This window comes from Pseudorasbora parva, chromosome 21 (genome assembly GCF_024679245.1).
Source record: "Pseudorasbora parva isolate DD20220531a chromosome 21, ASM2467924v1, whole genome shotgun sequence".
Lineage (NCBI taxonomy): Eukaryota > Metazoa > Chordata > Actinopteri > Cypriniformes > Gobionidae > Pseudorasbora > Pseudorasbora parva.
In genome coordinates, this window is record NC_090192.1 from 10,637,321 (window position 1) to 10,658,629 (window position 21,309).

The 21,309-nt window shown below is 35.7% G+C and overlaps 1 protein-coding gene across 1 annotated transcript in view; it reads right to left on the reverse strand.

Annotated features, from left to right (window-relative positions):
- Nucleotides 1–21,309, reverse strand: part of erbb2 (erb-b2 receptor tyrosine kinase 2) — a 51,551-nt gene that overhangs the window by 15,467 nt on the left and 14,775 nt on the right. The window contains exons 2-16 of the mRNA XM_067430576.1: nt 15,401–15,552; nt 13,632–13,821; nt 9,246–9,374; nt 9,095–9,163; nt 8,254–8,369; nt 8,025–8,166; nt 7,784–7,912; nt 6,741–6,867; nt 5,030–5,103; nt 4,813–4,903; nt 3,921–4,123; nt 1,689–1,821; nt 1,258–1,348; nt 186–340; nt 34–78 (exon numbers count right to left, since the gene is read on the reverse strand). Of these exons, the coding sequence (XP_067286677.1) occupies nt 34–78; nt 186–340; nt 1,258–1,348; nt 1,689–1,821; nt 3,921–4,123; nt 4,813–4,903; nt 5,030–5,103; nt 6,741–6,867; nt 7,784–7,912; nt 8,025–8,166; nt 8,254–8,369; nt 9,095–9,163; nt 9,246–9,374; nt 13,632–13,821; nt 15,401–15,552 (1,846 nt within the window). The remainder of the gene's footprint in view (nt 1–33; nt 79–185; nt 341–1,257; nt 1,349–1,688; nt 1,822–3,920; nt 4,124–4,812; nt 4,904–5,029; nt 5,104–6,740; nt 6,868–7,783; nt 7,913–8,024; nt 8,167–8,253; nt 8,370–9,094; nt 9,164–9,245; nt 9,375–13,631; nt 13,822–15,400; nt 15,553–21,309) is intronic.

The window sequence follows — 21,309 nt, forward strand, 5'->3', positions numbered from 1 at the left end:
TTCTGCATATATACATATTTAATAATGCCTTACCCAGTTTTCTGTTGGATGGGACACCCCCTATCATCCAATGGACACCTGACAATAAAAACATTTTTTTAATATATATACTAAATCCAAAATTTGTGTTCATGGCCTAATCTAAAAAGTGGGATAATAATCTTTGAACTCAGCGAATGACATACGAGACAGTGCAATTGGTCTCGCAGGGCAGACAGTGTCCCGTAGCATTAAAGTACTTCCACACTGTGTGCTGGTCCTCTTTCACCCCACTGGGACAACGCTCAACACACGCGTCTCCATCTTGAAAGTGCATACACTCCTTACACTGATTTGGACCCTGCACAAGAAACACAGTTAAAACCTTAAGCTGGACCTAATTATGCTTTTTTTTTACATGTTCAACTTTCTTGAGTGTTTATGTAGCCTTTTGAGCATGAAAAATGCCTACAAAGTTACAAAGCCAATTTACAAAGAAATACTCTCTATGTCAGTAAAGCACTTTTTCTTAACTCCCTTAAACGCCTTGATTGTAGTCTTTAATTTTCTTCCAGGAACGTACACGTCACAATATTCCTCATTTAAATAATTCCTGCCCAATGCCATAAAATAGGGATGAGGTCTGGTTGTGTCAGTAGTGTAGAATAGTGTGTCAGTTCAGATAGAGGGGCTTCATAGAGGTAGGAACTAAACAAAGCGTTACCGACAGACTGGGAAAAAGGTGCTGCAATTATGTAAAATATGTGAAAATATAATGTGTTTTTGAATATTAAAACATGCAACCTATTCTAGTAATATGGCTTTTTTTAATGTACATTTTTTTAATTAAAAATGTGAAAAATTAAAAATGTAAAACATTTATAAAAATCCATCATTACTCACCCATGACATTCTGAACCTGTATTACTTTTTTCTTCTATGGTACACAAAAGGAAAAGTTTTTTTGTTTTTGTTTTTTTAGATCACTTCTTGGAATTGAGGAACTGTGTTCATCTTTTATCAAGAGACATGTGATGTACTAAAAATAAAGTTGACTGATTTTGGTGCTTTTATGGTACGCTTTTGTTTTTTTTTTACTTTGTATGGAAAAGAGCAGAGGACAACATTCTGATAAACTCTCCTTTTGTGTTCCACAGAAAGAACGTCGTACAGGTTTGACGGCATGAAGGTGAGTAAATAATGAATTAATTTATATTTTTGGTGACAATATTAATTTAAAAAAAACATATATATATTTATTTATTTATTGCATCTTACTGGGCCTGTACAGGAGGCAGAGCCGTTGACTGGTCGACACTCTGTGTGGCAAGGGACACATTTAAATTCATTCACAAACTCCCGGAATGACCTGTGGAAAATGCATTCGATGTAGAGATAAACAACTTCTTCAAAATATAAATCTGCATTCTTTACTGTATTACATTAAAGGTAGCGTAGGTAATTTGTTTGTGTTTTGGAGGAGGCGTGGCTTTTGAGGAACTCTGAAGGAATTGCTAGCCTCTCCGAAACTGCCTACCCTACCTTTAACAGTCATTGATATATACAATTTATATGAAACAATGGAAAAGTATTGTGCACAAAATTCAACATTCAATAATCTATAAGAACTCTACTTTTATTTATGTAAGTAAACACAACAAACTAGCACAACAACAATTGACAAAACTGCCTATTTATACTCTACTCACCCCTGTAGGACATTACACTGCTCCACACACTCCGTCCCACGTTTGTAATTCACACACGACACACACTGACTGGGTCCTGGCCCCCAGCATCCTGCATCCGCACACAGGGGGTCACAGATTCTTCCCTCTGAAACTACACAAGAGACAGAAGAATGTCCTGTTTGATTCCACAATCAAGCATGTAATGAAATGTTATTAAATATGGGAAACTAAAACGTGTGATCAAACATTTTTTAACAAAAGAAAATAAATTTAAATTTAGTTTCTAGTTTAACAGATTTTTCCACCAGGGTCACACTTAATTCGATGGTCCACTTTAGATATTCTACTAACTATAAGTAACTTTGTTACCTTTATCTATATACATTAGAGTATATTGGTAGAATGTTAAATTAGAGTTAGGAGTAAGGGTTTGGGTTAGTAGAATAAGTTGACGTAGTTGCAAAGTTGAATGTCTAAAGTGGGTCATCAAATTAGTGTTTTCTAAACCTATTCTAAATAATATTTGAAATCAAGTTTCAGAGCAGGATTACAGCAAGGATGCCATTTAAAATGCTAGTATTTTATGAGAATCTGTCCACATAATATTTGAATTATGTTATGACTGTTTTAAAAAACAACAAAGCACTCAAGGCCATGCTGTGCATAGTCACTCTACTGCATTCCATGCTTAGCGACACACAGTATTCAGGTTTTAAAATACAGTATGATTTCTTGTATGGTATACATTGCTTCGGTCAACCCTATTTGGACGGTAATTGTTTCTCATGGGGACGCCTGTAAAAAAAAAAAAAAATCATTGTGACACTTAATTTATAAAAGTTATGCATTCAGATGGCGAATATTTCACAGTGGAGGACCGAGTTCTGCAAATCCAACATCCGTGTTGCTGACATGGTCAGTCACATAGTAATAATAATAGTCCATTTTATTTATAACGCACTTTTTATCCCGAAGAATCTCAAAGTGATATAATGGAAAAGGAAAATAATAAAAATTAATGAAAATTCAAAATATAGAACAATAAAAACAACATGATTGTTATTGCTTGGACAATTAATAAAATCATATTTAATTATTATATATTTAATTAATAATATTTATTACAATTATTTGATTGTTTAAATTTCCTATTAAAAAATAAGTAAATGACGTGCTACAGTTTAAATAGTTTTCTATGTTTTCATCTCTCAAAATGATGGATATCATTTTAAGAATGTGGAAATTACCAGAAACAAGTTAACGAAACACTTATTTGACCCGGCTACTTGTTGGACTAAAATGGCTAGTTATGCAATTCCTAATTTATATAAATGCGTATAATAAATATATTTAAAAAAAAAACGTACTGAACACTATAATAACTGTAGTAGAGTGGTGATGTAATAAAACTCTTGTAAACAATTTCTAGCATTTCACCAATAAAAGTGTCCCTATTTTATTTGTGCACATTACCACAAAGCTCAGCAGGTACCGTACAATGACTGGCAGTGGTCAAAAAGGATTTACAGTCTTCAAAGTCCCTGTAAAGGCAATTCTGAGATGTGTTACTGAACACATTAAATGTATTGATGAAACATGTTACAAAGAATGTGGAATGTGTAGTACTGAGTTGTGGAGTTAGACCGACCGTTAAATGGTTTTTGACCATTTCTGTCATCAGGATTTTTTGGGTTCTCTCCTAACACTATAAAAACTAGAGCACATTCGCATCAGTTCACCTGCTCAATCACGAGTTACTGTCAGTACCGTTAGATACTATAGTTTGCTAGCTAGTTATGTCTTTGTCATGTAAATACATATTACCTAGTTGTGATAAGCTTACAAAACAATAAACGATGATATCAAGAAATGGTGTACTTCATTTTGTGAAGAGCCACCTTGATGGAGAGCTGAGGATCACCACCGACACCTGCTTCTGCAGTGATCATTTTGCACCACATAGTTTTATAAACTTTAATCGGAGACAATTGGAATTCACTGATAATTTGCAGCAGAATGGGGTTGAATCAACGATCTCCCGCCCCATCATTCATCCTCCCGTCCCGCAGACATCTGTTGTCTGCTTAGGGCAGCTTTCCTGCGAGTGGGCGTGGTTTCATTTTTTTATGCAGGTGGTGGGAGAAAAACACTGACATTCTCGATTTGGACAGCAATAATAAAAAAAAGACCTTACATCCCCATGAAAAAACAATTACCATTCCAACAGGGCTAAACATAATGCTCTTTTACCACATGTTTGCTCGTCTTGGTTGTCACTGCTGATGAGGTTGGGTCCCTGTGTGGGGTGGAGCAGAGAAGACCAGGGCAAAGAGGAGGTGTAGCACAGTCTGGAGTTATTATGAATCAGCACTAAACCTCCAGTGACACTGCGCAAGGAACGCAACCCGAGAGACTCGATCGGCAAAGACTGAACTCCCAAAGACAAAACACCCCTGCAGAGAGATAAACCGAGAGAGATGATTCAAATACATCAGCTACATAATATGACAATAGGAGTTATACATTTATGCAGAAAACTAGACAAGTTGACTAGTTTGCATGTCCAAATGTCCTTGCTATGATGCTGAACTGTTCTTGGTGGGTTTCAGGAGTTAAAGTATATCATAGCCCCATTTGTGTGTTAATCTTTTTTTTGACTAAAGTGTGAAAAATTACCTACAATTTCATAGATAAATAACTAGGTGCATTCCTTTCTCACAGTCTGTCCAGCTAGAACTGGCTTGAGGGGTTGAAAGGAAAGCAAAAGGATACATCATGCAGCAGGAGTAGAGGATAATTATTAACCTTTATAACTAATAACAAACTGCAGGTTTGATAAGTCTAACCAGACGCCAGACAAACAAGAAAGTGGGTAAACAGTCCGCCAGTTTCACAGACAAGGTCTTTTAACTGAAAGCCTATTGCAATGACTTTTCTCAAGATGCACACCAGTAATGTTTTTTTTTCTACAGCACATTTATTAAAGCTACTTAAATGTACTAATTAAATTAAAGCCTAATCCTGGCTTTATCTAAGCCCTGTCTGTGAAACCAGTCTAATGTGTTTAAAGACAGAATTAGAAAACAGGAAAAGGGTATAAAAAAAGCTGTTTCAATTAAGATGCCAGGACAGATGTACTTACTTGTAAAGCATTCTTCCTCTGATCACCTTCAAGTTTTCAAACACGCTCAGATCAAGCAAATAATCTGGCCATGCATCTATGTACAGATATCCTAAAATACAAATATAATGTTATTAAAAATACAAAATTCATTTAATGGTACACTGGTACAGCTATGTATATTTTACTTCTCAAAGTACAGATCTTAGATCTATAGACTTTAAACTGAGATCGTCACCTGTGATTTCCTCTATCGACTTCAACTTCTCCAGGTCACTCCGCTGCAGTCCAGATGAATTGGTAGCTGCATTTCTGTATTGACAACACAATATGTTTTAACATTATAAGTGTAACAATAGGTATACTGATAACAGTCATGTATGGAAAAAGAAGAAAAGTTTTAAGGTCAGTTAATTATTTACCTCAGGTCATTCTAAACCCATATGACTCTATTTCTTCTGTCAAACACAAAAGGTGAACTTCAGAAGAATGTTCACACAGCTCTTTTCCATACAATGAAAGCTTATAGTGACTAGGGGCTGTCAAGCTCAAAAAAGGGCTAAAAGGACCATAAAGCATCCTAAAAGCATTCACAAATTTAAACTAGACATGTCAAGATTTAGCAAACAGGGCAAATTTGAGTGAGAGCGCAATTCCGACAACGTACAAATTAAAGGACACAGATACAGCCAGATCCTTTCCATTATGACCAACGCTATCTAACAAGAGCAGTGCAAATTACTGTCTGGTTTAAGACACGGCGGTAAATAATGGTGAAAATACCAGTAAACTGATGAGCCACACCTTAGTAAATCACCTTGAGTGAATCATTTAAATACTCTCCTCCCATACATTTTGCAGCTGAAACTCCTAAAAATGCATATGCCATAAGGTCACAAAAATAACCTTGCCCACTCCTTTTCACCGTAAATTTTTCACCGCATGTCTTAAGTAAAGTCTGAGAGTAGTTGTAACGCCAAATGAGGGTTTGCGCTGGTGCAAGCTGTCAGTAAATCTGGCCATTTATGTCAAGTTTAAAGTCAATAGCTATATGTTGCCATCCAAAGTTGCAAATTAAACTTGTGCGGAAAATTTGAATACTGCATAAAATATATGCGGATAAAGCACCATTTCCATCCCATGTGTTTAAGAACAAAATCTTTACTTACTGTGAAAATTGGCTCAAAGTATCAGTAATAAAATAATAGCTGCTGCAACCAGGGAAGCCTATGAGCCTTTTTTCTTCATATAATTAATGGCTTGCGCCTCCGAGCATGCAGATGAAACGCAATGGTGTGTTATCTTGCATTCAGAAGCGAACATTTGATTGGGAACACATAGTCCTGGGAGGTAATTAAACCAAATCATTTTTAATGACAGACTTTGGCTCAAGCGTCTCAGAATGACTAAAAAAATATTTTAGATAGTGAGATTGGTGTGCTCATTTGTTGTTCATCCAGCAATTGATTCGGTAAATGTGTTTCCATCGTAGTTTATGTATATGTTTTCTTATTGAATAAAAAAATGAACCGCCTCAATTGTGCACTTTTTTGCACATTTTAAGATTTTCCATATTGTTTATGCAATATTTCATAATTTGCAAACATATACAAACTTAGCTAATGACATCAAATGGAATTGCTCCCAAGTGTCTCATGACATGTTGATTGCAACATGCCAAGTTTGAGAGCAGCAGTGGAGGCGAAAATGATCAATGAATAATTACTTACATTTCAGTCTGTTCCTCACACAAAGCAATCGTATGAATTCAGAAGACTTGGAATATACATGGAGCACTTTAATGATTTTTCTTTTGCTCTTTTTTGTAAAAAAATTTTGGTTAAAATATATACATTTTTAATATATTCCTTTTGTGTTTCACAGAAGCAAGAGGACGAGTAAATGATAATTGCATTGTAATTTGTAGGTGAAAAACTGTCCTTGCTTACACTTTGAAGGAGTCTGAAAGAAAAGCCAAACTTCCGTAGATCTTCTCACAGCCAATGAACATGCCAATGTTGGTGGTATCCACCACTGTCACCCCTTGAAGGTTTCCCATTCCTAATCCATAACACACTAACAGACAGAACATACATAAATTAATACGACTATAAAAAATAGGAGAAATGGTACACATCACATAGTATTTTACCACTACAGACTTTTTTTTTTTTTAATTGAAAGAAGTTTATTCTTTGCAGCTCACCAAGGCTGCATTTATTTGATTAAAAATACAGTTAAACTGCCATGTTGTTAAATATTATTACAAAAAAAAAACTGCTATTAAAATGCTATAAAATGCAATTAATTACTGTGACTGAAAAGCTGAATTGTCAGCAGCCATTATTGCAGTCTTCAGAGTCCCATGACTCTACAGAAATCGTTCTAACATGCTGATGTAATGCTTAATTATTATTGGTGCTCAATTATTAATAATGGTTCTTGTTATTATCAATGAAATTGAAAAAGCTTTTGCTGCTTAATACTTTTGTGGAGTTTTTCAGGATATTTTGATGAATAGGAAAAAGAACAAAAAACTTTTGATCAATTTAATGCATCCTTACTGAATAAACATTTTTTGTTTTGTTTTGTTTAAACCTTACTTACACCAAACTACTTAATGGTAGTGTATCACGGTTTCCACAAAAAATATTATACAGCATATTAGAATGATCTTTGAAAAATCATGTGACACAAACTGCTGAAAATTCAGCGTTGCCAGCAAAAATTATTACATTTTAAAATATAATCATATAGAATGGGTTATTTTCTATATTACTGTTTTTACTGTATTTTTGTTCAAAATAAATGCAGCCTTGGTATTAATTAATTCAAACTTTTGACTGGTAGTATATATATGAACTCTAAGAATACAACTTGTCTTATGAATTGCTTTTTAACACATTTTGGAACTTAAAATCGACTAATTGTGTAGCTAGCAAGAATCCTTAACGACCATGTACTAGCCTATGTATCTAATACACATACAGACCTTTTGGACACTCTCCTTCACACTTTTCACATTTCTGTGTTTCTTGTCCATCTGGTTCAACAGTGATGGCTTCCTTGTTAGATTTAGGACAGACCATTGTACATGCCACTTCCATGGCCAAATAGTTATCTAAAGAAACAGAAAGTACAGCATGTATAATAAATATAGAGAAAGAAAAGGCAAGACCTGTGGACATACAGCAAGATACTGTATTGTTAGTTGAAAATGTTAGTTGACATACGTGGACACTGTTTAACACATGTGGCTCCAAAGCTGAACTTTTTGTCCTTGTTAGGTTTGGATTGGAAGGTAATTGGATCGTAGATGGTGGGCGGGGGACAGTTGTCTTTACACGTCCCGCTGTCATTAAAGTGACGACAGGCCTAAAATGCAAAAATGGAGTGAAACAGATATTATTATATGTCAGTTAGATATGAATAATATAAATGCAATATTTGTGATCTTTTTACCAGACAATCAGTGTCTTTCGGCCCCGTGCACCCAGCAGCACACTGCAAATGACAGCAATCACTGGGGTTCTGACCCTTACAGCGCAAACAGCCAGCTGTGCAAAGCGTAGCGGTCACTGCAGAGAAAGAGGAACACGTAATGGTGTATCATACCAGGTAGGAATACACAATCATGACAAAAATTATAATTTTCGATTATTCCCTTAAATTGTAATTGCGATTATAATTATTATGTTTAGCATTAAGCCTCAAAAATACATTGGTTTGGTTTCTTTAAATAAAAAAAAGTAAATATATGCATGGTATTGTAATGTTTAAACACTGAAGAAGAAAAAAAACCTCTTAAGATAACCCGTAGGGGAAAAAAACTTATTCACTTAATGTGAGTGGACTTTTTGTTGTTGTTGTACTTGTGCCTTTAAATGATTACATAATTGTAATGGCATCCGTAATTGTAATCACGATTACAAATTCGATTATATGTGCAGCCCTCAGATACCGCATCAGACAAGATTCAGAACTGTCTTAGAATTACATTATGTTTTACAACTAAACACAAATAATTAGATACTTAATTTGGTCGAATTGTGTCTTTATTCTCTGATAGGGAATGTAGAGTTGAACTGATCAGAAATTGTCTCTTAAATAAACTAGGTTAAAATATTGACAGCAAAATCATATGATTATATATTGTGTAAATTAGATCATTAAGGGACATGACATTTTTTTTATCAACATAATGAGATAGACTGGTAGTCTTGATTCAATTACACAGAATTCATGGCAAAAAAAAAAAAAACTTTGAGCAAACATGAAAAATACCAATATGACAATGACTCACATATTTGGCAGTCTTGATTTGTTTCTCCCCAACATCCACCAGACCCACAAGCAGAAGAACAAAGAGGACCTAAAAAATATAATTGTTATTGAGCATAAACACGTATATGATGCAGTGAATAATGTGATGTGTGATGGGATAGTTCACTCACAGTTCTTTGGAATGTCTTGCAGATGCACCAGTTTGTTTTGGTCTTCAGTAATAGTGTCTTTCCAAAGAATATTTCGAGGAAAGCAAAGTTGAGGATTTCCCCAAATATAAACCCCACCAAGCAGGATTTCTGTGAAAGAGTAAATCATTTTACTCACAGGGTTCCATTTTCATGACTGTACAACACTTTTTGTAATAATCTTGAAAGAGAATGCAAACACAAAGGTTCATTTCTAGTCAATGAAATGTTTTGAATTCATAAAAAATCACAATGAAATCACATTTCTGGATTTTCCATGACCCTGGGAACCTTGAACAAATGATAAAATCAGGGTTCCCAAACTTTATGACCAATTCATTTCAATGACTTATCCATGAGCTTTCCAGTCATTTGGACTCATGGATAAAGCATTTTAATCAATGCAATTAATTTATTTCATTGATTATACTAATTAGTATCTCTAAAAAACATCCAGTGATTAGAAAACGTTATAAGACCTGTGGATAAAGAACACTTTTTGTTCTTTAGGAAAGTTATTGGCTGGTAACATTTGCCACCCAATGAATCACACAGGCAGTTACTTTCAACAGAATGATGTTATCTGATGACACTGCACACCAGTTACGCTCGTCAGATGTAGCGTAAGCATTTTGAACTGATAGAGGCACTACACTTTTTCCGTAAGTTGAATATGGAATATGATCGGCCTGGATCTAGATAATTTACTAGTTCACTTAAGAAGGCCATTATTAACCACCCGAAGCCACATGGAGCAGTTATATGATGGACAGAATGCACTTTTATAGACTTCAAATACAGAACAACAGTCACTGCCATTATAAAGCTTGGATTAACCAGGACTTTTTTAATATAACTCTGATTATATTTGTCTGAAAGAAGAATTTTATATACAATTAGGATGATTTGGAGATGAGTAAATCATGTGCTTATTTTTAATTTTGGGTGAACTAACCCTTTAAGTGTAAAAATCATAATACTTACGAGTTTACTATTTATAGATTATTTTTGCACTTTATGTATACTATTATGTTCCTATTTAGGTATTATTTTTTATGTTTGAAATATACCTCTAACTGTTCTTTACCTCTTTCCATTTTAAAAACATGTTATTGTCAACACTTGAATGTAGGTAAGTTTCATCAAGAAAAAGAAAAAAACATTTTAAACAAAAAGCTGAGAAAATTGCATTCCGAACGATGATTAAAACATAGATGGAGTAGATCTTCTAACGCTTGTTTTTGCTTCTTCTTCACTTGTGTTTTGATCCGGTGACTCTGTACTTTTTTAGAAGATGTGTAACAGCTAGGCCTGTCACGATAACAAATTTTGCTGGATGATAAATTGGCCAAGAAATTATTGCGATAAACGATAATATTGTCGTTCTGAGACCATTTTCAACTAAAATAATGATAATGGCATAAAAATGCAGGTACACCTTTTACAAGATCAATAAACTTAAATTTCTAAAGACTATTTAACACTAAAAATGGAAAACATTTTTAATAACCACAATAAATGAACACAACAACCAAAAACAATAAAAGCATGGACTCTCAGTCTGTTTAAAAAAAATGCATTTAAATAAGTACCAAAAACAATAAATAAAATGGATGAAAACTGCAATGGATTATTGTGTTTTAGGTTTAGGCTCACGGTTTTCCGTTCTGTACGGTTCTTGTTGTTTTTTTCTTTTAATCCAGAAATGTACTTCAGCATATGATATATTAATTATCCACAATTTAGGATACAGTATTAAAAAAAATGTTATATGTGATATTTTGATACAGCAAGAGAGAAGAAACTTATGACATGCTTTTCATTTATTTGGCAAAAGGAGAATGTGTATTGCTATCTCTACAGGAACTTATGTGCATTTTTAGCACACAAAGATTGAACTGAAGAATTAACTTGCGTTTACCAAACTTCAGTGTAGCTTTAAGCCTCGTTTCTACACGACGCGTCCGCTCGAGCGTGAGGGTGCGTGCGGTAAAAATGACGTCGACGCGGAGTGCGCGAGACCCCATTTCGCTTGGCGTTGTGCACGTCAAATTTCGTAAGTTTGCGTGTGGCTCCGCAACCGAAGAGCCATGAGTTCCAGACGAATCTGCTGGCCGAGAATGACGTCTCATCACGCCGCGCCCGGTCTGCGCGTCGAGTATAAACACCTCCCCAATCGGACGAGGCGCGTGCAGTCAACGAGAGAGACGAGGAAAACAAAAAAGCATGCAAATGGTTATTATCGCGGCCAGAAAAATTATCGAGCTCATTTTTTTTATTGTGCGATTAATTGATTTATCGACTATCGCGAGAGGCCTAGTAACAGCGCCCCCTACCATATAACAGTGAAAACATGGATAGCTGGAAAATGCAGTAAATGGCAGGGAAAGAGTAAAATATATTTGAAGTAAATTCCTATGTACACTACCAGTGGTCTAGCCTACAGAAAATTTCAGATACTCAAAACTATTTATTATTTTCTTTATAAATCAATATTTTCAAACAGTGTAAGAGAGGATGCCACACAGTGGCCACAGTTTCAAAAAAGTTGGGACACTGTACAAATTGTACATAAAAACAGAATGCAATGATGTGGAAGTTTCAAATTTCAATATTTTATTCCGAATATAACATAGATGAAAATTTATAATTTTAAGGGGAAAATAAGTTAAATTTCATGGCATCAGCACATCTCAAAAAAGTTGGGACAAGGCTATGTTTACCCCTATGTGGCATCCCCTCTTCTTTTTATAACAGTCTGCCAACGTCTGGGGACTGAGGAGACGAGTTGCTCAAATTTAGGAATAGGAATGTTGTCCCATTCTTATCAAATACAGGCTTTTAGTTGCTCAACTGTCTTAGGTCTTCTTTGTCATGTCTTGCTCTTTATGATACGCCAAATGTTTTCTATTGGTGAAAGATCTGGACTGCAGGCTGGCCATTTCAGTACCCGGATATTTATTCTACGCAGCCATGATGTTGTAATTGATGCAGTATGTGGTCTATCATTGTCATATTAGAAAATGCAAGGTCTTCCCTGAAAGAGACAAGAGCACTGATGGTGCCTTTCCAGATGGGTAAGCTGCCCATGCCACACACACTCATGCAACCCCATACCATCAGAAATGCAGGCGTCTGAACTGAGCACTGATAACAACTTGGGTTGTCCTTGTCCTCTTTAGTCCGGATGACATGGTGTCATGTGAAAAGAACTTCAAATTTTGATTCGTCTGACCACAGAACAGTTTTCCTCTTTACAACAGTCCATTTTAAATGAGCCTTGGCCCAGAGAAAACACCTGCACTTCTTCATCGGGTTTAGATATGGCTTCTTTTTTGACCTAGAGTTTTAGCCAGCACCGGCGAATTGGATTGTGTTCACCGAAAATGTTTTCTGGAAGTATTCCTGAGCCCATGTTGTTATTTCCATTACAGTAGCATTCCTGTATGTGATGCAGTGCCGTCTAAGGGCCCGAAGATCACGGGCATCAAGTATGGTTTTCCGGCCTTGACCCTTACGCACAGAGATTGTTCCAGATTCTCTGAATCTTTGGATAATATTATGCACTGTAGATGATGATAACTTCAAACTTCTTTCTGATATTGCTCCACTATTTTTTGCAGCAGCATTGGGGGAATTGGTGATCCTCTGCCCATCTTGACTTCCGAGAGTCACTGCCACTCTGAGAGGCTCTTTTCATACCCAATCATGTTGTCAATTGACCTAATAAGTTGCAAATTGTTCCTCCAGCTGTTCCTTATTATGTACATTTAACTTTTACAGCCTCTTATTGCTACCTGTCCCAGCTTTTTTGGAATGTGTAACTCTCATGAAATCCAAAATGAGCCACTATTTGGCATGACATTTCAATCTATATTCTATTGTGAATAAAATATAAGTTTATGAGATTTGTAAATTATTACATTCCTTTTTCTTCACAATTTGTACAGTGTACCAACTTTTTTGGAATCAGGTTTGTAAAACTCTGCATCATCTCATGGAACACGCTGAAGAAGTGTGAGTGATGTCTGCGCAAGCATGGTGTGCAAAGGTATTTAAATATATATGTTGACAGGCAAGATGGACATCCAAAAAATGTTTTATACATGAGACTCCCACAGAAGGTATATCATTTTGTTAAATAATTGTACCACTACCACTTCTATTATTAATTGCTATCAGGATGTGAAGAGCATTTCAACCAGTATGACAAACAGTGTTAACTGAAGATTTAACTTAACCTAATTTTAACTGAAGTTGACTGAAAAAATCACTCTTAAATCTAAAAGAACGCAATTTAACTATAAAATTGCAAAAATTAAAATTATAATAAAATGAAATGCTTTCACAATGTCTCAAACTCCTTACCTGTAAGACTCCTGAGGCGTAATTCTCTCAGACCAACTCCCACCTGACTGTAGTGGGTGTTGTTATGTACTGCAAGAGCATAGCTGGAGTTATACAGCTGACTGCCTCGTATGATCCGTAGACTGTCCAGAGGAACTGAACGCACTGAAACGTGAGCTATCAGCACATACCCCTGAACCTCCACAATCCCCTACAGACAAACATGAGCATCTGTTCATTTTCATCATTTTATTGACATTTGAGACTCATTGAGTGGATTAAATAAATTTTTACTTAAAATAGGATTTTGAAGGGATAGGTCACCAAAAAATGAAAATTACCATATGATTAACACCCTTAAGCCATCCTAGGTTTATATACAGTGAGGAAAATAAGTATTTATAATATTTATAATTAAGTATTTATAATTTCTAAATACTCATTTGCAGCTTTATCTTACAAATAAATAGTTAGAAAATCATACATTGTAATTTCTGGATTTTTTTTTTTTAGATTATGTCTCTCACAGTGGACATGCACCTACGATGACAATTTCAGACCCTCCATGATTTCTAAGTGGGAGAACTTGCAAAATAGCAGAGTGTTCAAATACTTATTTTCCTCACTGTAACTTTCTTCTTTTTAGACAAATACAATCGGAATATATACAAGAAAAGAAAAAATATATACAAGCTGTATAATGGCAGTGAATGGCACCCCGAATTTAAAACTCAAAGAAGTGCAACTTTCCATTTTAAAAGTAATCCACACAGCTCTGGGGAGATAAATAAAGGCCTTCTGAAGCAAATCGATGGGTTTTTGTTAGAAAAATATCCATATTTAAACCTTTATAAAGTAAAATATATAGCATCCGGTAGACCATTTTCCGTATTCAACTTACAAACAAAGTGTAACGTGGCGCCTCTCGCAGTTCAAAATGCTTACACTATGTCCGACATCATAGTTACACCAGTTAAATACAGAAGGAGGTCTGCCTCCTTTGTAAAGTAAAAATATGGATATTTTTCTTACAAACTCGTTGCTTCACTTCAGAAGCCTTTATCAACCCCATGGAGCCGTGTGGATTACTTTTATAATGGATGGATGCACTTTTTTGAGGTTCAAATTTTGGGCTTCCATTTACTGCCATTATAAAGCTAGGAACAACCAGGATATTTTTAATATAACTCTGATTGTATTTGTCTGAAAGAAGAATGTCATATAGCCCTAGGATGGCTTGAGGATGAGTAAATCATGGGACATTTTTCATTTTTGGGTGAACCATCACTTAAGATATTTAAAGGTAAAATTCCTGGGTAACCCTTAATTTTACATTGTGCTTGTTACATGTTACATGTAGTTTCTATAGTAATTACTATAAATTATTCATAATTACATGCAACTAACCCTAAACCAAACCTAATCTTAATCCTAACCCTATATAAAGTACATGTAGTTCATTAATATTACTCAGTACTTAAATGTACTGTATAATTGCACTGTAATAAAGACACCTTAAAATAAAGTGTAACCCATTGCTGTTATTCAGTAACATTTGAGCTTTTTAAAAATGATGTACATAAAATAAAAGGGCATTGCAGACTTTCAGAAATATGCTGTGGTCAAACTCAGGCACACACATTATTCATTATAATGTGATTATTACACACAATGGCAAGAAAATGAACTTGAACCTGGTAATGCTTGAGCACCAAATAAATCTAGCTGCTTTATAAATAAAAGCACTACAGCACTACCCTAACACACACAAACACATGACAGTCCCGTACCTGCAAAAAGGAGAGGTCTGGAGTGCCCTGCAGATGCGTGATCTCCAGGTTACCATGAACCACTTGACAGCCCGTGTACAGCAGCTTGAGCATCGTATAATGATTCTGAAGACTGGAGGGTAAAGCCAGCTTCATATCTGTCCCGAGACATACTGAAAAGTAAAACACAGAAACACACATCAGCATGGCTGTATAAAATTACATGGAATACTTTTTTCCACCGATTAGGCCTAGGTTGCACTCAGTTATTTTTGTTTGTCTCAATGGCCAATATGGCAGTCTTTTCGGACATACTGACACCAAGCAATGAGGATGTGGCAGTACACAAAATATTTAACTTATTTCAATGCATTAATCACCCAAATAGTTGATTAATTAATCATTCTAAATTGTATTATTAGTATTTTTACTTTATAAAGTACACTCTATTGTGCAATAGTAATATATTTTTTCATAATGTCATCAATTTAAGTAGAACTTTCATTTTGCCAGGTTGCAGTGACCTTGGATTTTCTCTGTGTTTCAATGAACTCTATTATTATTATTTATTAATCTATTATAAATTGCCAAAACAGAACCAGCATTAACTGCTTGAGCAATTTGAGCTACAGTAGCTCGTCTGTTTGATCGGATCACACGGGCCAGCCTTTGCTCCTCTCGGGCATCAATAAGCCTTGGCCGCCCATGACGCAGTTCACCACTGTTCCTTCCTTGGACCACTTTTGATAGATACTGACTACTGCAGACCAAGAACATCCCATAAGAGCTGCAGTTTTGGAGATGCTCTGAGCCAGTTGTCTAACCATCACAATTTTGACCCTTGTTAAACTTGCTCAAATTCTCATGCTTGCTGATTTTTCCTGCTTCTAACACATCAAATTTGAGGACAAAGTGTTTACTTGCTGCCTAATATATCCCACCCACTAACAGGTGCTGTGACGAAGAGATAATCAGTGTAATTGTCACATGCCTGTCCTGTCTTGTGTGCACTTGTGGGTTTTGTTATGTTGAGCATGTGCTCGTGTCCCTGTCAGTTCCCTCCCCCTTGTTATCTGATTAGTGTTTATTGGCCCCACCTGTGTTCCCTGATTCCCTTTTGATATATTCCCTTTATAAGCTCCTTGTGTTTGTCAGTCTTGGTTCGGATCGTTCTGTCACGTCACAGACAAGGGAAAACTGGTGCGAGGACTCAAGTGCAGAAAATGATAATTTATTATAAAATAAAACATAAACTCAAAACAAAACCCACGAGGGGGAAAAACACATAATCATAAAACATAAACAAAAGACTCAAACATACCAAAGGAATGACGGGGAACCGGGAGACGTAGACGAGACATACACAACGATCCGAACCAAGACTGACAAACACAAGGAGCTTATAAAGGGAATATATCAAAAGGGAATCAGGGAACACAGGTGGGGCCAATAAACACTAATCAGATAACAAGGGGGAGGGTACTGACAGGGACACGAGCACATGCTCAACATAACAAAACCCACAAGTGCACACAAGACAGGACAGGCATGTGACAGTAATTCACTTCACCTGTCGTAATGTTATGCCTGATCGTGTATATTTGTATTATTTAACATATTTAATTATTGCAGGTTTGTGTAATATTCTGAGTTTGCATTTATTGTTTTTTTATTAATTTTGAGGAATACTGAATCTGTTTATGTTCAAGTGAGACGAGTAAATGCATGCTCACATTTAATCTAGAACTACAAAAGAACTAGTGTAGAACTAGTTCACACAGCGCACACAGTACCTCTGCACTCACTCCCAGTTTCACTAAACATGCGGACAGGAGAGGTGCCAGCCAATAAATGGGAAAACAAAACTTGAGTTATTTTTTGAAGAAGTAACTCTGATTTTTGTTGTAAATTTAAAAGTAATGCAATACAATAAAAGTAAACTCACTATGCAACTCGCGTTAATTGTAATCCATTACCCCCATCACTGATATAAAATCATAACCATTAGAAAGAAGAGTATGTCAGTAATAGAGGTTAAATCACTACATGGTGCTCTCTGTGGCCACTGAATAGAAGAAGCAGATGTTTCAGCTACTCACAGGCATGGTGGTATCTAGAAATATACCTATTGTGAAACCGGTATACCACCACTCAGCAGTTCATAAAATAAATGACCATAATTTTAAAATGAACATAATGCAAATTAAACTCAGAGGACTGCCTATGCAGTGTGTAATAATATCACTTTAAATGTATTGTTCATTTGTCTTGTAGTGGAAAATAACATCTTAAATGCACACACATGATTTGTTTCATTTACAGTTATGCCTACCATCTTCCTGTCTTGGTTTTATCACACTGCTACTCTGTGCAGCATACTGTAAATAGATGTGTTTGGCACTCTAAGCGTCCATGTCATGACAGAGTGTGCATGTGCAGCGCTGTACTGAGATTTGTGCATGCATAAGATATTTGGTGACTGTTTGCCCTCATTCACAAATGATTTATTGTAAGTCACAATAGATTCAGTGCACTGTAAACAACAGGCTAACATTTGACAATAGACTGTAAACCAAAATCATACATCTCTACAAGTTTTGTTGATTTTTTTTTAGTATTGTTAATTCCAGTGGCTGGTTGCATAAATAGCTTAGACTAATTGTACTAGTTCTATTTGGTCTCATCTCATTTGAATCTTAAAAGTAAGACTGATTACCCTGATATTGGTTAACTACTGATCAGAACAGTTCTGTGGTTATGTTTATGCAATTGCAGCAATGAAAATGTCCAAATAAGGGTGATTACATTTTCTTTTTCTTTGAGCTGGTTTTGTGTAGTAACAGAAGTGACATGCATGCATGCTGATGGGACTGAGATTGAATAATAAGTCACTGTTTTCTCCAGTTCACACTTCCTTTCCAAGTTCCCTTACTCTTCTTTCATCATCCTAGCATTCCCTAGTCTCTGTACGTGTGTAAAGGGGCCTTGAATTGAAAACAACTCTATTCGTCCGCGTCTGTATGGCTCTGTTCTCTTTCTCTCTCATTGTACTTCTGTTTCTATATAGTATTTTTTTTTACTCCTACTAAACTTGATTTAGAGTGGATACAGTGTTATTATACACCACAAATGTATCGCCAATGACATCCAAACCAACAGGTTTACACACACACACACACACACACACACACACACACACACACATGTTGGTCTATGTGGTTTACAGGGACTCTCCATAGGCGTAATGGTTTTTATACTGTACAAACCGTATTTTCTATCCCCTTACACTGCCCCTATCCCTAAACCTACCCATCACAGGAAACATTCTGCATTTTTACTTTCTCAAAAAAACATCATTTAGTATGTTTTTAAGGCCATTTGATTTATGAGGACATTTGATATGTCCTCATAAACCACATTTATAGTGTAATACCAGTGTAATACCCATGTAGTTATACAAATTTGTGTCCTCATAAACCACATAAACAGTCTCACACACTCACACGCACACACACACACACACACACACACACACACACACACTTGTGTTTTTGTGAATTGTGGGGACATTCCACAGGTGTAATGGATTTTACGCCTGTACAATTCTATCCCCCTACACAGCCCCTGCCCCTGCCCCTGCCCCTGCCCCTGCCCCTGCCCCTGCCCCTAAACCTACCCATCACAGGAAACATTCTGCATTTTTACATTTTCAAAATAACATTTAGTATGTCTATGAATCCATTTACATTGTGGGGACAGCTGGCTGGTCTCTACAAAGCAGGTGATCTCATGTTTTACTATCCTGGTTGGTCCTCACAATGTAATATAAACCCGTAAACACACACACACACACACACACACACACACACACACACACACACACACACACACACACACACACACACACACACACACACACACACAAACACACAGACAACCCTCTGCAATGCGAGTGAATCACTAGCATATGCAACCAAATATAAATAGAGGCAACTAAAAATGTTTTTATGGCTAGTAAATAGTACCATACAGTCGCCTGTAATTGAGTTTTAATTAAAATAATTAAAATAAATAATTTTAGCGCAGATAGTATTTGCATGTGTTTTTAAAGGTGCAATATGTAATATTTATGAGGATTTATTGACACAAATGAAATATAATAACTGTGTTTTCAGGAATGTATAAAGACCTTACATAATGAACCGTTATGTTTTTATTACCTTAGAATGAGCCATTTCTCTCTACATACAACGCTGGTCCCCTTACAGTGAAGTCACTATTTTGCGCCACCATGTTTCTACAGTAGCCCTAAACGGGACAAACTGCTCTGCAGAGCACTAGTCACTCTCTGCTGTCTCAGACGATGACATCTTTGAACTGCGCCGGCCACCACAGTTTGGGCAGTGTTGGGTCGCTACAAGTAGTGACGTTGCTAGCTTAATTACATTTTTCAGTAGTGTGGTGGTAGCGTCTCTCATTTCTCAATGAAATTTTTGTTGCTCAAGTAGTGCGGTAGGGTAGCCTGACAAGCAAGACCCACATCAAGATGTTTGGTCTGGAAACTCACCATAGACAGGGCTCAATCCGAGGGGCGGGATAAACGGTTGTCTTTCAAACTCCCTCTGCACGCGATAGGATAGCGCTACAACCAACCAGAGCAACGAAGGTGAAACAGAGCTTGTTGATAGATTAAACATTCGCCGTATCCGGTTGGCTAAACTCCGAACACATCTTCTCTTTTTAAGAATGACTTCAGTGCCGTTTTTTGTTCTTTTCTCAGAGAAAAGCTTAACTCCAAGTCTTCCAGAGTCGCGGTCAGAGCTGATTCGAAAGAGGAAGACAAGAGGAAGAATCGCCGACAACTCTATCTCCGGTGTGCAAACTACGTTTCCCAACTACACGTGCGATGTGACAAGTAAACACGGGCAGTGTGAACTAGACTTTAGTGTACCTTTAAGCCACGCCAATTTAAACATTCATGCGCAAGAAGATGCAAAAGATAACAGCACATTAATACTGAATTTAATTTAGAAAAGTCAACAAATTAAGTACTCAAAAAAAGAAGAAAAAAAAAAGAAATTACAGAACAGTGCTTTTAGTAAGTCAATAGGCCCTCTCCAGCTGACTTATAATACAAAAAAAATTATGAAATAATATTAAAGATAAAATTAGGTTTCCACAATTTGGGAGAAAAATATAATTGCAATTCCGATTTAAAATTTAAGTTCCAGGTTTGCTGTGCTTAGTAGGGCATGATCTGGCATTTATGTAATTATATATAAATTACTATATAATATAACATAACTATAACAACTATTATTATTATTACTATCATTATCATCATTATTATTACTAAATAAAAATATTTAAAAATATATTAAATATTACTATTGTAACAATTAACTGTAAGTATTTAAGAAAAATAATATAATGACAATTTATCATCTTTACTTTAAAGTACAATCTATAAAATTACAATAATATTATAATACTAATTGTGTTTTATTTTGGTGGAAAACATCAGAGCACTCAAATCTCACAAACCTAACTGGTTCTTGCGGACAATCAAATTAAGAATTTTGGGTGAACTATGCCTTTATAACAGGTCAGGCACAATACAATTTTCAGTCAAAGTCCAAATTTATGAAAAGATGAGTATGAAAATGGATTTTAATTATCAAATATAATACATGTTTAAAAAAAATCATAGGCTTTCTGGCATTAATATGCAAATAATTAATCTGCAAATCATGTGTGTGCATTTAAGGTGTTATTTTCGCAGTCACATTTTGATTGACACATTTGACAATGAACTTCCCACGCCACAAAGAATTCACCAAGTAGGCTAAAGGCCTATGATGATTTTTTTTCTTCCTGTTTAGAGGGCTAGATTACTGGTTTTAGTTAGTTGATTATTTCTCTGTATTGTT